We start from the raw sequence: 15925 nt of genomic DNA, 5'->3' as shown, positions 1-15925 counted from the left end.
TTGAAATCAACATTTTAAAAGCAGCACAAAGCTACGAAAGAAGTGCTAAGTCCAGGATGGACTTTCTATGAAAACATAAATATTATTGATTGTCCTGTTATTTGAAGACCTGTACTCTTTGTAAGAAATAGACTGTCAAGCCTCTGCTCTGACTTACGCAGAGTGGAACACTGAGCCAGATAACCCATACAAAGTACATACTCCTACCCTTTAGTTAAGACCCTTAAACCGTCTGTCCAGTATTCTGAGGTTTCAATCTCATCTTTGACTGCAAAGAGTTTCTACTCACATGAACCACTTCTCTCGTGTGGATGAATATGTCCCTTCACACCTACTTAATTTGTTTGATTATATACATGAATATACTTAGTTGTATTTCCACAATATACTTAGTTGTAATTCCACAAATTTTCTCAATTCTTAAAATTTACTGGGAAACAGATTGTTAACTAATTATGATTTAAGAACAGCTCCAGCTCCACCTTCTTATCTTCTTACCTTTTCCTACTATACTACAAGAAGATCAGGCTGCTGTTGCTGGGTGATGAGACTCTTTTGTGGGTGAACCTTCTGTTGCATAGGATGTGCTAAGCAGTTGGTTACTGTGCTTTCAGCTAGAATACTTACAGAGTAAAGAAAGCCTGCCATAATCTCACATTTACACAAGCATGATAAAAAATAGGATAATCCTGTGGAAGGTAATGTATCAGTTAACATCAGCCAAGTTTCTGATGAGAATTGTCTTAATGAGAAATATAAATCTTAGTGTTTTGGTAGATGAAATAATTCTACATAAGTTGCACTGCATTACCTCTTTATGAAATGCTTTCCAATTCTTGATTCTAAAGTGCATTTAAAATATGTTGCAATCTTTTCTTTTTTGCAATGAAATAGTTTCTCAAGTTGTGATTTCAAGTGTATGTTTCACCAAAAATAGCTTTTTATTATAGCTTATCACATAATTTTTCATGATGGTGAAGGCACAGATATTTCAGGCATCCCATTTTGCTTTGAAGCTCATTGAAGTAACTATGGAGATTCTTGCTGCTTTCACGAGGTTTGGAATTCAGAAGTTCTATATCTCAATATTTGGAAAACTAACACATCAGACCAGTAAATATAATTTTCCAAATCAAACAACAATGTTTGCTGTGTCATTAAAAGAATAATTGGAGAGCTCTTTCAACCTCCCTCAGAAGCTAATTGTCTTAATTTATTTATTAACTTTTATAAACAAGAAGCAACTGCTCAAGATAAGCAGCCTTTGTCAGTAGTCCCCCATTAATACAATGAGAATAGAAATTATTAAATAAAGCTGATTAAAGGTAAAAGAACACTCGGAATGTGCACAGAACAATGTGGTGGGGAATGAAGTACCAAGAATTTATTACATCTGTAAAGAAGAATAAAAGTATAGTAAATTTTCAGCAAAGCCTCTTATTAACTTTAATGTGGACTTGAGGAGCTTAAAGTCAGAGATTCAGATTCTGTCCCTGTCAAAGTAAACAGGAGTTTTTCTCAGTGACTTCTGTAGACCTCACATATCAACCCAACTTTAAAAAAAAAAAAAAAAAATAGTAGGAAAACACATTAAAGTCCTATGACAGAATTAATAAACATTTTTCTTTCTGGTATCAGACTAAGGAGTGGATCTTGAATATGTCCACCATATGAATAGAGTGAATAATGAAAGAATGGAATTAGGAAGGATATACTCAAGATTCCATAGAGTACTTAGACAACCAAGCACTAGTTCAGACAAATAACTTAGAAAATGAAAGAATAATTAGACCTATTATAGTAGAAAAAGGAAATTAATCACAGAATCACTTAGGTTTTTTTCTTTAAGATCATTGAGTCCAACCGTAAACCCGACACTGCCAAGTCCACCACTAATCCATGTCCCTAAATGCCACGCCTACATGTCTTTTAAATACTTCCAGGGATGGTGACTCGACCACTTCCCTGGGCAGCCTGTTCCAATGCTTGACAGCCCTTTCGGTGAAGAAATTTTTCCTAATATCCAATCTAAACCTCTCCTGGCACACACTTGAGGCTGTTTCCTCTTGTCCTATCACTTCTAACTTGGGAGAAGAGATGAACACCCACCTCACTACAACCTCCTTTCAGGCAGTTGTAGAGATCAATAAGGTCTCCCCTCAGCCTCCTTTTCTCCAGACCAGACAACCCCAATTCCCTCAGCTGCTCCTCACAGGAGTTGTGCTCTAGACCCTTCACCAGCTTCATTGCTCTTCATTGGACACATTCTAGAACCTCAATGTGTTTCTTGTAGTGAGGGACCCAAAACCGAACACAGTATTCAAGGTGTGGCCTCACCAGTGCTGAGTACAGGGGGACGATCCTTTCCCTGTCCCTGCTGGCCACACTATTCCTGACACAAACCAGGATGCTCTTGGCCTCCTTGGCCACCTGGGCACACTGCTGGCTCATATTCAGCTGGCTGTCGACCAACACCCCCAAGTGCTTTTCCACCAGGCAGCTTTCCAGCCACGCTTCCCCAAGCTTGTAGTGTTGTGACCCAGGTGCAAGACCTAACACTGAGACTTGTTGAACCTGATACAATTGACTGGGGAACACCACTTGTGACTGACCACCATCTGGATTTAACTCCATTCACCACAATTATTTGGGCCCAGCCATCCAGCCAGTTTTTTACCCAGCAAAGAGTACATCCATCCAAGCCATGAGCAGCCAGTTTCTTCAGGACAATGGTGTGGGAAATGGTGTTAAAGGCTTTAGTAAAGTCTAGGTAGACAACATCCACAGCTTTTCCCTCATCTACTAAGTGAGTCACCTTGGCACAGAAGGAGATCAGGCTAGTCAAGCAGGACCTGACTGGCCTGTAGTTCCCCTTGATGAATAGCGTCAACCAATAACTGACATTGGCTGTATCTTACATTGCTCGCTCATTTCAAAAGAGGCTGTGTTTTGAAGTTGCATGTCATTTAATCATTGTATGTGTAGGTCATATTTCTGTGGTCTTCCCAAGCAGCCTATCCCAACTTTCAACTTAGATAGACTTCTTGGTATTTGAGATTAGACAGAAGTTCCCTGTGCATCCAAGTCAGCTTCCTGCTGTGTTTGTTCAACTTCCTGCACATCCAAATGGACTAGTGTGCTATAAGAACATCATTCTTGAGGATCAACCACTTCACCTGGGCTGTTTTACCTTTTAAGGCAGCCTCACTTAGTACCCAACCTATTAATTTCCTGAACTAATTCCCAGATAAAGGCCGCTCTCCTGAAGACCAGGATAACTATTTTGTTATTTGCTTCCCTCACTTCCTTCAGGATTTTTGATTTGACCATCCTGCAGTCAGTGCAGCTTTCCGCCCTGCTCAGCTTTCACAACATCTGTGAGTTCTTGCCTATTTATGAGTAGCAGCTCCAGCAGAGCATCTCCCCTGTTCAGCTCCTTCAACACCTGCATAAAATATTATTCTCAATGCATTTCATTACTCTCCTGGATTGTTTGTGTCCTGCCATGCTACCCCACCACTAACATCACTGCTGGAATGGTTGAAGTCCTCATGAAGTTCAGGACATGTGGTTGCTTCCTCCAGTTGGTTAAGGAAGGGTTCATCCACTTCCTTTTCTTGATCTGTTTTGTAGCAGATTCTGACCACAGTCCCCTTATTGCTGGCCTCTCATCTGATCCCAGCCCTTAAGATCCTGACCAGTTCATTGCTCATTCAATAGCAAAGTACTCCTTTGTGTGGAGTGCAGCTATCCCCCCTGCCCACTTGTTCTCACTAAAGAGTCTCTATTCATCCATCACAAGCACCCCAGACTAATCCCACCACAACTCTATGATCTCAATGAACTCATAGCATTGCAAGTGTGCCCACGCCTTCTGCCTGTTTCCCCCACTGTTTACATCTGCGTCCAAGCATTTGAGATGTGTCCCTAGTTGTACCACTTTCTGGTGGGAGTGTTTTTCCCTAGATGCTTTTTTCCCTAGATGCTTTTTCCCTAGCCCACATTTTGACTCCAGCCCCAAACTAACATTGCTTGAAGCCCTTCTCGCAGGGTCAGCAAGTCCGTTGTCTAAGATGTCACCAGCTATTTTCTTCTAAATCCCATCTTTCCCCAGCTGCCATCCATCCTCAAAGAGGATCCAGTGGCTGTAGAAGCCTAAGCCCTGCCTATCTGACTGCAGCAGCTGTTCAGCCAGGTGTTGACCTGCGGGAGGCATCTGCTTCTAACCAAGCCTTTCCTCTTGAGTGACGGGTCCAGAATTTTAAACAAGCTTTTATTTTTAGGAGAAAAATAAAGCTTTCAGAATGTGTGAATTTATCTAAGTAAGGATGAGTGGCTTAAATAAAGTAGGTATTGCTGACATTTTATGTACTTTCACTTAATTTACTTAATTTACTTGAGTGAAAGCAATAAATTTACAGAGTAGCAGTATTCCTTAATGACAACTTTTAAAAAGTCAAGTAAGGAAGTTGATTTTGTTTTTTAAAAAAGAATTTATGTTCATAAACTCGTCAAAGACAAGCAAGTATAACTAGAACTTCTTAAAATCTCTCTGGTTAAAACAGGATAAAAAATCAAAATAAGGTAAGAAATATTAGAAGGTTATTATTTTGAACTATTTTTTGGAATAAGGAGAAAACCTCCTTCCCTCCTTAGTCTCCTTGTAATTGCTAATCATCAAAGATATAGTTGTTTTAGTAAGCTAAACACTGAGTTACGAACTGATAGTTAAGTTTTAGAAAGCAAACTTACTTAATTGTGCAGCTTTGTAATTTCAGGCAGACTTTTAGACTGCTTCTTCTATCCCTTAACAAGAAAAGAAGGAAGGTAGGCACATTAAAAATAAAAAGAACAAAAAGTGACATTAAAGATTTTGCCTCTCATAATAATGGAAACAGTAGATTAGATTAATAAGGGAAAAAAAAATGTTTTAACGACTGTGTGGCTGGAGAAGTGATTAACCCAAACCAAATCAACCCTTGCCACTATATTAATTTTGCTGGTTTAAGTAAGCTTATTCCAACAGTAGAAAATTTTCCTTTTCCAACAGTGCCATCTCCCTCACCAGTTCTCCCTCCTTCAGTCAGCTCCATGAACCAAGAGAATTCCTTCTTTGCTTTCCCAGCTCTCTTCTCTTCATCAACCTGCAGTAATGCCACAGTCTCCTTTTTTTCTTTGCCTGGTGCACCCTGCATTCCAGGTACTTGTCCCATTTAACCATGCTCAGGTGTATCCACAGAGGGAGTAATCCTCTTCTTTTCCCAAAACCTCTTCTATATAAAAAAACTAATGTGCAGAACATTCTTTGACTAATTTCAATGCCAAATAATAAGCAGAATAATAAGTAGTGATACATATTTTAAAAATATGTAATCCTATCCACTAGATCTAAGAAGAAGAAAGGGTTGATGAGACGTAACAGGGATCAAGTTAAAGCTGCACACTATATCTCCTTTATCTTATGAGGTGGGTTAACCTAAGCCGGCTGCCAGATGCCCACCCAGCTGCTCTCTCACTCATCCTCTTCAATAAGAGGGGAGGAGGAAATAAGATAAAAAAGCTGTGAGTCAAGAAAAAAACAGCTGCCTGGAACCAGTTGAAACTGTCTGGAACCAGCTGTGTCTCGAATGGGGCAGCCCTGGCCTCTTCTCACAGAGGGCATTCCTGTGCCTGCTCCTCTGCTGTCAAAACCTTTCCAGTGACACCTAATACACCTCACTAGAGCAATATTCACTCATTAAAATCTATCAGAAAGTATCTAAAATTAGGCTCCAAAAATTCATAGCAGGTGTGTAGTTCAAAGCTATCTGTGCTGAGCTCCAAGCCAGGATAAATTATGAATCTCCAAGCCATACAGAAATTTCTTGTCCATACTAACACAATGCCAAATCCAGGCTACTAGTTTCTGCTGAAAAACTAATGTAGCCATGTGGCTCTGGCTTTGGAGCTCAGGCACCATTAGCCTTCTTCTGACTAGAATATATCATGCAAACATATCCTCAGGTGCTACAAACTATCTAGCACTGTTGTTTTGTGTGAGTGAGCCAAGCAGATTTAGTCTCTATGGGTGACACTTTGTGATACATGGGAAAACTTTACAGTAAATCTTCAAATGTTTATCCTCTACTGAGATGAATTCAATACCACAGCTGTAAGCTCAGAGTTGGTCTACACAAAATGAGGTATTCTGGAAATGTACTCCTAATATATAACAAAACTTTAGAAAGGCATGGACTTCTGTTCACAAGAGAAGTGGAAGAGGATGCTAAAATTCACATTCACAAACCTGATAAAAATCAGCTGTTGAACACGTTTAGCCTTGATAGAGTAGCCATGTGGAACAAACTGGTAGTAACAGTACGAGCGGAAAACTTGGAGATTAAAAAGCAAATGGCTTATTCTGTTACCTGTCCAAGGTAAAAAATCAAAATACGGTACCAACTCTATGAAGGATATTGTGAAGTAAATGGCATAACACAAAGATATAAAGGAAAGTAGAAAAACCAGACCTTTATATCTTACATCCAGCAGCTTTTGGAACTCAGTATCAGTTCTTAAGTAAGCACAGAGAGCCATAAAGAGTTAGGAAAAAGCTGTAATGAGAGACCTCTGAAAGGTTAGTTTCACTCTTTTGGACAAGGATCCTCTCTGTTTTGATTGCTGTGATGCATCATAGGGCTAATAGCAATAAGATAGACCGTGTAAGACCTAGCCTGGCTGCAAGTTCATCCCATAATGGGAAACAGGGTCATAAGACACCTGAACTGCTGTTCCTGTGAGCTGCCAGGGCAAGCTCAGTAGGTACAGATTACTGTCAAAACAACTCAGACAAAGTACACAGGAACTTCCCATTCCACCTGGGAGAGCAGTAGCTTTAATGTTCTACTCGGTTTTGAAGTAACTTTTATATTGTGACATTGACCTTGCTTGTATAATGGACGTTATGATTTTTAATCAGGAAATGAAAGAATAAACTTGCCAAAATATTTTTGCTTAATGCTGACTTTCAAATAAGCACAAAGAAGAATGGTGTTAAGGCGGTCATGTCATGGATGTTATTATATTTACTTCTAGAAAATACTAATAGACTGTATGTATTTAAAAACAAATAAACAAAACAACCCCCAACCAAAAAAAGAGAAAGGAAAAAAAAATTAAACAGTCACCACCGTATACGATATAATTTTACTGATCTTTATTTTCATGTTTCTAAAGAAACAGACTTTAAGATGCCACAGATTTTTAGTTTTAGCATTTGTTTTATAGTCAGAAAAACAAACAAAAAAAATTAAGGTTTCTGAACTATTCAATGATTGAGACAAATTCACATGTGGCTTAAAAAGTCATCCAGCAGTAGATGAGCCTCTTGCATTTTCCCTTTGAAACAAAACAATGAAAAGAGACGGAACCATACAACCATCGTCATTCATGTGGCAACAATAGATCTGACTCTGCAGCAGTCAAAACATTTAAACTGTGCATTGCTAGGGTTAATAAGAACTGAAAATACAGACTATTGACTATTTCCATGTAACTCCGTTGCTCACGTTGTCCTGCTTTTACTGACTCTGCCTCAGCAGCCTAAACTGTAGGTTTCATGGTCTGTTTTCCCAGTGTGATGTAGCACATTAACTTCTGTTTCTAGTGAAACCAAAATGAGATGACAAGAAGAACATTAAAGTGATCTTTTAATTTCATCTCCAAAGATGAAAAGTAAACACAGCATGCTCATGCATGGCTTCCTGTAGGGATATTGTTGTGCTGGAAAGCAGCTGAAGAATTAAGACTGAATCAATTTTAGTGGGGTGCAGGGTCCTATTTGCTATTCCAGGACAGCATTTTGGCTCACTGTCTATAAACCAAAGCAGCTCCAGCCAGTAACAAGAAAGCTTGCAAGCTTACAAAAATCATAATGAAATAGAGAGGTGGTACAGAGTTATACACACTTTGATACATACAAAGCACCTCTCTGATCAAATAGTATGAGGAAAAGTAATCTCAACTCCATAGGATTTCTAGATGTTAATCTGAAGACAATTACAGAAAAATGGCTCTTTGTCAGACTTCCTTGACAGACATACAGAGAGAGCAAATACATGAACCAAATGTTCCTGTTGTGCCTGTGAGTTTACAAGGAAACTTTTGTGATTTTGCACTGTTAAAAGGCAATTTATACATGTATTTATCTGACAGCAGATGCTGTCATCTGACTTTAGTGCCTTAATCTGCTACTAAAACCAGTTTTATTTTTCTCTTTCCAATAAAAAATAACAAGGTTGTATTTACTGTGTGCAGGTCTCTCTTTGTGTTAAAATAAGTTATTTTAACGTTGCAGATCTTCCAACTATTGGCTCAACCGTATCCAGTCCTTTCTCTACTGCAATGAAAATGGCCTCCTGGGAAGCTTTTCTGAAGAGACTCACACATGCACCTGCCCTAATGACCAGGTTGCCTGCCATGGGTTCCTTCCCTGCACGGTTGGAGATGGCTCTGCGTGCTTGAGCTGTGCTCCTGACAATCGCACCCGCTGTGGGAGCTGCAACGCTGGCTACATGCTGAGCCAAGGACTTTGCAAGCCCGAAGTGGCAGAATCGACAGAGCACTATATTGGGTTCGAGACTGACCTTCAGGACCTGGAAATGAAGTATTTATTGCAGAAGACAGACCGAAGAATTGAGGTCCATGCCATTTTCATCAGCAATGACATGCGCCTCAACAGTTGGTTTGACCCTTCTTGGCGCAAGCGGATGCTCCTTACTCTTAAGAGTAACAAGTACAAGTCTAGCCTTGTCCACATGATACTGGGCCTCTCTCTTCAAATTTGCCTAACTAAAAACAGCACCTTAGAGCCCGTTCTTGCTGTTTACATCAACCCTTTTGGGGGCAGCCACTCTGAGAGCTGGTTTATGCCTGTGAATGAAAATAATTTCCCAGACTGGGAACGGACTAAACTAGACTTACCCCTTCAGTGTTATAACTGGACGCTGACTCTGGGCAACAAGTGGAAGACATTTTTTGAAACTGTACACATCTATTTGAGGAGCCGAATAAAGTCAAATGGTCCAAATGGCAACGAGAGCATCTACTATGAACCCCTGGAATTTATTGATCCCTCAAGAAATCTGGGCTACATGAAAATCAATAACATCCAAGTGTTTGGCTACAGCATGCACTTTGACCCAGAAGCAATTCGAGACTTGATTTTACAGCTGGACTACCCCTATACTCAGGGATCACAGGACTCAGCACTTTTGCAGTTGTTAGAGATACGGGATCGTGTAAATAAACTCTCTCCACCTGGTCAACGTCGTCTAGACCTCTTCTCTTGCTTGCTCCGTCATAGACTCAAACTGTCTACCAGTGAAGTGGTGAGGATTCAATCTGCTTTGCAGGCCTTTAATGCCAAATTGCCAAACACAGTGGATTATGACACAACCAAATTATGTAGTTAACCATAAATGTGAAGCACAACGCAAAACCTTGAAGGAGTTTTTACAGTGCTTTTGTGGAACAGTTTATGTTTGGAAGAGTAAATTTAAATTGTCTTTTCAATATCTGTCTTATATCAGTCAATACTGTTGGATGGCAATTTACACACATGAACTTGCTGACAATGAATATATTATACCTGCAGTTTTGGTTTATGAATGAAATAAATACTGACACCAGTCTAGAAGACATTCTACTTTTTACAATAAATTTCATTTGTAATTTTATATGTTCCGTGGCAATGCTTTTGTGCATTACATCCTCTAGAGGGAACATAGAAGGATACCAATAAAATTTTGTAGCTGAACAGTTATTAAAAAGAAATGCTGTGGGATTCTTTTTTCTTACACAAAAGTACTAACCTTGATACACTTTTGTGTGTGTTGAACACAGGAGGTGTAGGTAAAGAGGAGATAGTGACTCAAGGTTTTAACAGAAACAGTCAAAGCCATAGAATATTTTATTCTTAGGATGTGGATCTAAATGTTCATGCTGAGCTGAAGTGACAACTGTAGTGATGCTTTACTTGCTACACCTGAGACTATTCTAAGGCATGCCCTTTTCAAGGTGCTTAACATGACATGCAGACTCCCGGAGTGGTAATATTCAGTGTTTTAGGATGGACAGGAGGTTAGTATTGTGAGATGCACAGTAATGAAAGATTGCATCAGCTGAACGGGAGACAGGTGAGAGGCTGGTTTTGCAACTGATATTACTCACGTTACAGAAGAAACAACCTTTTCCAGCCAAATTGCTTTTTGAAAGTCTACCTAATCCTTTGCTTTGCATAGTTATAGAAAGAATTAAGCAATGTATACATTACCTCCTCCCAAATACACACATTATAATATTTATCTAGAATCATCTGTTTTGAACTATTTACCTAAATACCATCCATGCTGATTAGATTCAAATTAATTTAAAAAATTTCCGTGACAATGCAACTGTTTAATATCTGGATTTTTTTTTTTTTTTTTATTGGTACAGATAATAGCCTTTCAGTGCAAGATTTTTCAGTTTTAGAAAATATACCCTTTTACAGATACATGACAGCAATTGAAATCCAGTTTATAAAGCTGAAACTGCAAATAAATATGTCATTATCAATTAATGAAATTAATTAAATATGCATGACTCTGGATCAGAATTAGGTTCTTTGGTATATTACACATTCCAGCAGAAAAAGTACATCTAAGATGGCATAACTTGGGACTCTCAAGAAGGTTTTGTTGCCAATTGCAAGAGAATAGAACAGATGCCTGGGCTGTCAAAAATCCTTGAGAGTAAATGCAGTGTAAAGTGAAGGAAATTGATACGAAGTCTTTTAGTAGCACCTCCTTACGTTAAATCTGAATCTGCGTCATTGATGTAAAAGCCAACTCTTTTTTTAAAATGGGAAAGATTTACATATAAAACTACCATTTGGTGTGCAAGCACAACAAGCAAAAATTCATATTTAATTCATACACATTTTTAATTCAACTAGACTTCAATTAATTTCAATTAAATTCAATTTTATTAATTTCAATTTAATGATATTATAATTTAATTCTGAATTGTAGCCTAACCTGAATTTAAGGTACACTCCTCATTTCATTTCCAGCTAGGCCACAGCAGCACAAGAAATGCAGTTCTTCATAAATATATGTAAGCAAAATAAAATGCAAGGTGAGAAACTTCAGAAAGCCTACTGCCAAGGGAAATCTCTTTGGTAGCGATTCCTGTCTCTCCTGATTTCACCAAATATTTATAAGGATTACTATTTCACCACCACACATTCAGATAATTCCTCAGACCTGCTATACTTAGAAGCCCCCCAGAACTAAAATTAGCTTTTTTTCTTGTAATCAACCTCTAGATGAGTTTCTGTTTGTTTTCTATTTACAGCTTTTTTTTTCCTGATAAATAATGCAGCTATCTCAGCCCTTCTATGTTTCAAAATGTTGGCTTGCTCTTGCATTGGTAAGACCTTCTCAGTTAAGATACTTACTATTCCTGTTTTCATCTCCAAGTCTTTCCTTTGGTATATCTCTGGCAACTATAATAAATTGTAGAATCAGATAGTTTGGTTTTACTACTCAGTACCTTGTGTAGTCTTTTTAAATAAACAGACTATGATGTCATAAAATGAACAAAAAGAAAAAAAATCATCTTCTGTTCACTGAAAGCAAAATTTACAATAGAGATGTGGGGCAATGATAAATAAAGCATTTGCTTATGTTATCCTTTTGTTAGAGAAAAATACTAATATGTCACAGTAAATAATCTGAAGTATTTTCTCCCCCTTTTTAATGCTCCTTCCTAAAATAGTTCCTCAATGACTGTTTTTTCTTTCTTTCTGGGTTGTTTTTGTTTGTTAGTTTTGTTTTTTTTTTAAATATCTTTCTCTGCCAAGATGGAAAGTTCTTCGCTATGCCCAAATATATACAAATAGAATGTACAATAAGAAGCAGCCAGAAGAAGTTTCAGTGAGACATCATTTCATTATTATACAACACATTAAGTGTATTTGACTGGACTAGTGGAAAACCCCTGTTGTTACTGTATCTTTGTACCAAATTAAAGGTGTGATACAACTTTCTTAGACTACTAGTCATGGACTAGTTTCGGAATTTGGAACCTACAGGATCTTGGAATAGGGAGGGTTTCTATTTTACCAAAGCTGGATTCCATAAAGATAAATATAAAAGGAAAAAAAAAAATAACAGTAAGAAAATACAAGTCACAGGATTTATCTGGTTCTCCAGTTACAAACAAGAGACAACAATATTTCCCTTTTGATACTTTTCCGATTGAAATCTTTCTATGTTCTCCAAAAAAACTTCAGGGTGTATCTAAAAAAAAAAAAAAAAAAAAAAAAAAAGAGAAGTCTGGATAAGTCAAAACAGTCAAGGACTTGATCCATAAGAAAATTTTGTAATAAGATATGAACACAGTTGTGGGGAAGAAAGAACTGTGGTTACATCTATGTACATTCATTTCCATCTGGACATTGCAGATAATATTTAGTGCACGCTACATCAGATACTGGCTCTGGGTTTTTTGCTGTCCGTTTCCCTTTGCATTCACCAATGCTTTTATTACCTACCATTACAAACTAAAAAAAAACCCCAAGGAAATTATAGTAATATATGGAACTGTACCATGACAACCTGAAACAGTATTCAAAACAAACTTTAGTGACTATAGTTATAATAACCAGGTAGGTATTAATTATAACATAGAAACCTTCCTGCTTAAGTGAAGGCAACTCTTATCTGATACAAAACTCTTATAACACTGTTTTCCAAGCAAATATAAGTCAAATTGTGTCTGAAGGCTGGAAGCCAAACTAATGTATAGAAGTTCTACTGCAGGAACAAAGGGTGGGCTACCTTATCACTTAGAGAATTAGGTTTGCCAGAGTGTTCTAAACCTCTGGGTGACACAATTCAGAATACAGAGGCTGAATTCAATCATATTAAAAATATCATGAAGATGAAGAAACTTTCATTTCTCTCATTTTTTTACTGAAAAGGCAGAAAGAGGCACAAAGAAAACATTTTCAGATGCTGGTGGCTGAAGGTGGGGAGGGGTATAGTTGCACTTCAGGGTATTTTTTCCTTTGCCACAGAACAGTTATGCAAATACTTGGAGGAAGAGCCTCTGTTTCCAAAAGTATGCATATGCTGACTGCATGTGTTGTGAAAGTACTTATTCAGCAGATGCTTCAAGTCGGTAAAGAGGCAAAAGCCAAGAGGTCAGTTGTTCCCAGGCTGAGTAAGCATCCAGGCAGCTTGAGCAGGAGAGATGACAGAGGCAGGAAGAAAGGTGCTACAATTGTCAAAGGTCATTTGCTTGAAAAAACAGCACATATTCCAGGTACAAAGCAAAACATAGCAGAGCACCAAGGAAGAAAAGTGATCAACACCCGCATCACTACTCCACTGAGCTACATCTAAACTTTGAGTCCTACATGGCAATAGAGCTGCAACAGCAAGTAGGTAAATGCTATGGTGAAGGGTCAGTCTTTTACAATCCAGCAGCTATTGTTTCCTTGACAGGTAAATGACAGAATCTGAACTGTAGTTGGTGCTCCTACAGCCACCCTTATGAACGGGAGCATGCTCTAGACGGTGCAATGGAGCTTCTGCCAAGATGGCTAGAGTGCAAGTGGAAAGCCAGAAAAAAGTGGAGAGGCAAGGAACCAGGGTCTCATTTCACTAGGCTTTTAAACAAGTGGGAGAGAGCCTGTATGTGCCCTTATAGTTAAAACAAGAGACCAAGATCACTTTGGGTCTGGTAGGAGTTCGGTAACAAGAAATGTCCTGACTCCTTTTTCATGAGAATCAGTGACAGGAGAGATCTTGACACCACAGCTAGTATGGTGTTATTACTGCCATACAGAGTTCATTGAGCACGGGCAGTTTATAGGGCTGCATAACTGACTTTGAGCCTATTTACTCTGCTTCATATTCTAAGCAAGAAATCTATTCTACATGTAGCATAGTAATCGAATGATCTGCATATAGATATCACTTATGAAGCAACTTATAACCCTGAGGCACAGAGTCAACTTATCCACATGGCAGAGGAGCGTATGCCTTTCTGAGACATTCTGGGTTCACAAATTTGGCAGAGCGGCCACACCACAGATGACACTACTTTGGGAGCGAGTGCGCGTGGAGGAGTAGGAGTCATAATTCCTTTCTCTCCTCGCCAAACCAACAACATCAAGGTGTGAATTATGATTAAGGAAACAGTTTTATCTCCCAGAAATGGTACAATTTTTTTCTTCCCTACAGATTATTTCTTGGATAGTAACATGCTATCAGTGTCTCTTGTCAACACACTTACATATTCCTCTTTATTTTATGGCACATTTTAGTCCAACGTATGCATATATGAAAGAGAAATACAGCTAAATGGCAATGTTAGTAACAATACCTGATGCTGGTTTGTCTGCTCTCTGGACACAACTACACTAGTTATTGCATGTCTGCCTATGATCTCCTCTTCAACATACAGCAAACAGAAAGAGTAAAACCTCTTGGGAGGCAGAGGTGGTTTTGCTCTGAAAACAATAGTCCCCTGAGAGGGCCTAATCCAGAGCATGACCACCTTTCGAACACATTACAAGAGCTTTCCTTTTTTAAAAAGAAGGCTTTTTGTCATTTCTCAGCTGACATGAAAGCAGAAGGAAAAGAGGATTAAAACAAAGCCAGGTGTGTGCATATCAAACTATGATTCTTCTGTGGGGAAGGGGGAAAAACAAAGAATATTTGAAGTATCTTTGGGATCTCATCACAGGTGTGTAACTCACTCTCAGAGCATTTAGATACAACAGGGATAAATGCAACCGAAGACCTTAAACACAGAGATTAGGTACAATTGCTTAGCATGAATGTGACACAAGAAAATTAACTATAATTAGCTCTGAACACACAAAATTTTGTCTCTCTCAGCAGGGAAAAAACTTTAAGCATTAAATGTGCATAAGAGAAAAACAAAAGATAATTAATATTATAAATGTATAGATCTTCTTCTATGTGCCCTTTTTATCAAGACTCCACCCCTCCAATTCTGTTATTCAGTATATCAGTTATGTATTAAGACATAACTCCTTTACCTACAAAATTAAGACATCATAACATGAGAGAAAATTATTGTCATGTGAGTTATATTTCCAAATAATTTTAAGTAAATTTGTTTTCCATATAATTATAAATTTTCCAAGTAAGTCCTTCCTCACCATTAAACAAAAAAAAGGCCCAAAACTAATAAATGTAGTTAAGGCAATTTCCAGAAGGAGAAGACAGGTGATATATGATGTATACATCTTGTTCAATGAATAAAATTAATTCAACCAGTTCTGTTTGCAGAAGCTGAAAGCAGTTCATATTCTATTTTAACAATGTAACAAATTTATCACATAATTTATTATCAACGTAAATTGCTTTGTTGTATGTGTGGTTTTGAAAGACATTCCATAGATTAGACAGTAATTCTACAGTGTAAGTGATCTGAAAATGATTTTTTTTTTTAAAACTGGTTTTGTTCCACTGACATACTGTGAATTTAATTCCTCTATTTCTGTCTAATGCTCAAGATTTTACTACCAAAATCAGTATTTCTTGAGGGGACTAGTTTGACAGCATTAGATATGAAAGTTCTTCTTTAACAGCAGGACATCTGATAGCATCACAGCTTCTTTTTTTGTATTTGGTTCTATAAAGATAAGAAGAGGACTGAGCCGCTAAGCATTGTAAAATGCTGACTTGTCAACACAAAATAGAAAATGGAAATTCTTAGTTAAAATTTTTATCTGGACCACTGAAAACATTAAAGTCTCTAGTCAACCAGAATTTACTTATAAACATGGAAAACTGCCAAGCATTTATTTTCATGTATTTTTTCTCAACTTTAACAGTTTAAGAGAGAAAAATGAACAAATGCA

The 15925-nt window shown here is 37.9% G+C and overlaps 1 protein-coding gene across 2 annotated transcripts in view; it reads left to right on the top strand.

The window, feature by feature from the left end:
- BRINP3 (BMP/retinoic acid inducible neural specific 3) overlaps positions 1–9716 on the top strand; it is a 223807-nt gene extending 214091 nt beyond the window's left edge. For both annotated transcript variants that reach the window (XM_074831701.1, XM_074831700.1), the window contains one exon: positions 8336–9716. In XM_074831701.1, the coding sequence (XP_074687802.1) occupies positions 8336–9452 (1117 nt within the window). In that variant the 3' untranslated portion in view covers positions 9453–9716. The remainder of the gene's footprint in view (positions 1–8335) is intronic.
- Positions 9717–15925: the final 6209 nt, after the last annotated feature.

Source organism: Strix aluco, chromosome 8 (genome assembly GCF_031877795.1).
Source record: "Strix aluco isolate bStrAlu1 chromosome 8, bStrAlu1.hap1, whole genome shotgun sequence".
Classification (NCBI taxonomy): domain Eukaryota; kingdom Metazoa; phylum Chordata; class Aves; order Strigiformes; family Strigidae; genus Strix; species Strix aluco.
This window is presented reverse-complemented; position numbering and strand designations above follow the sequence as displayed.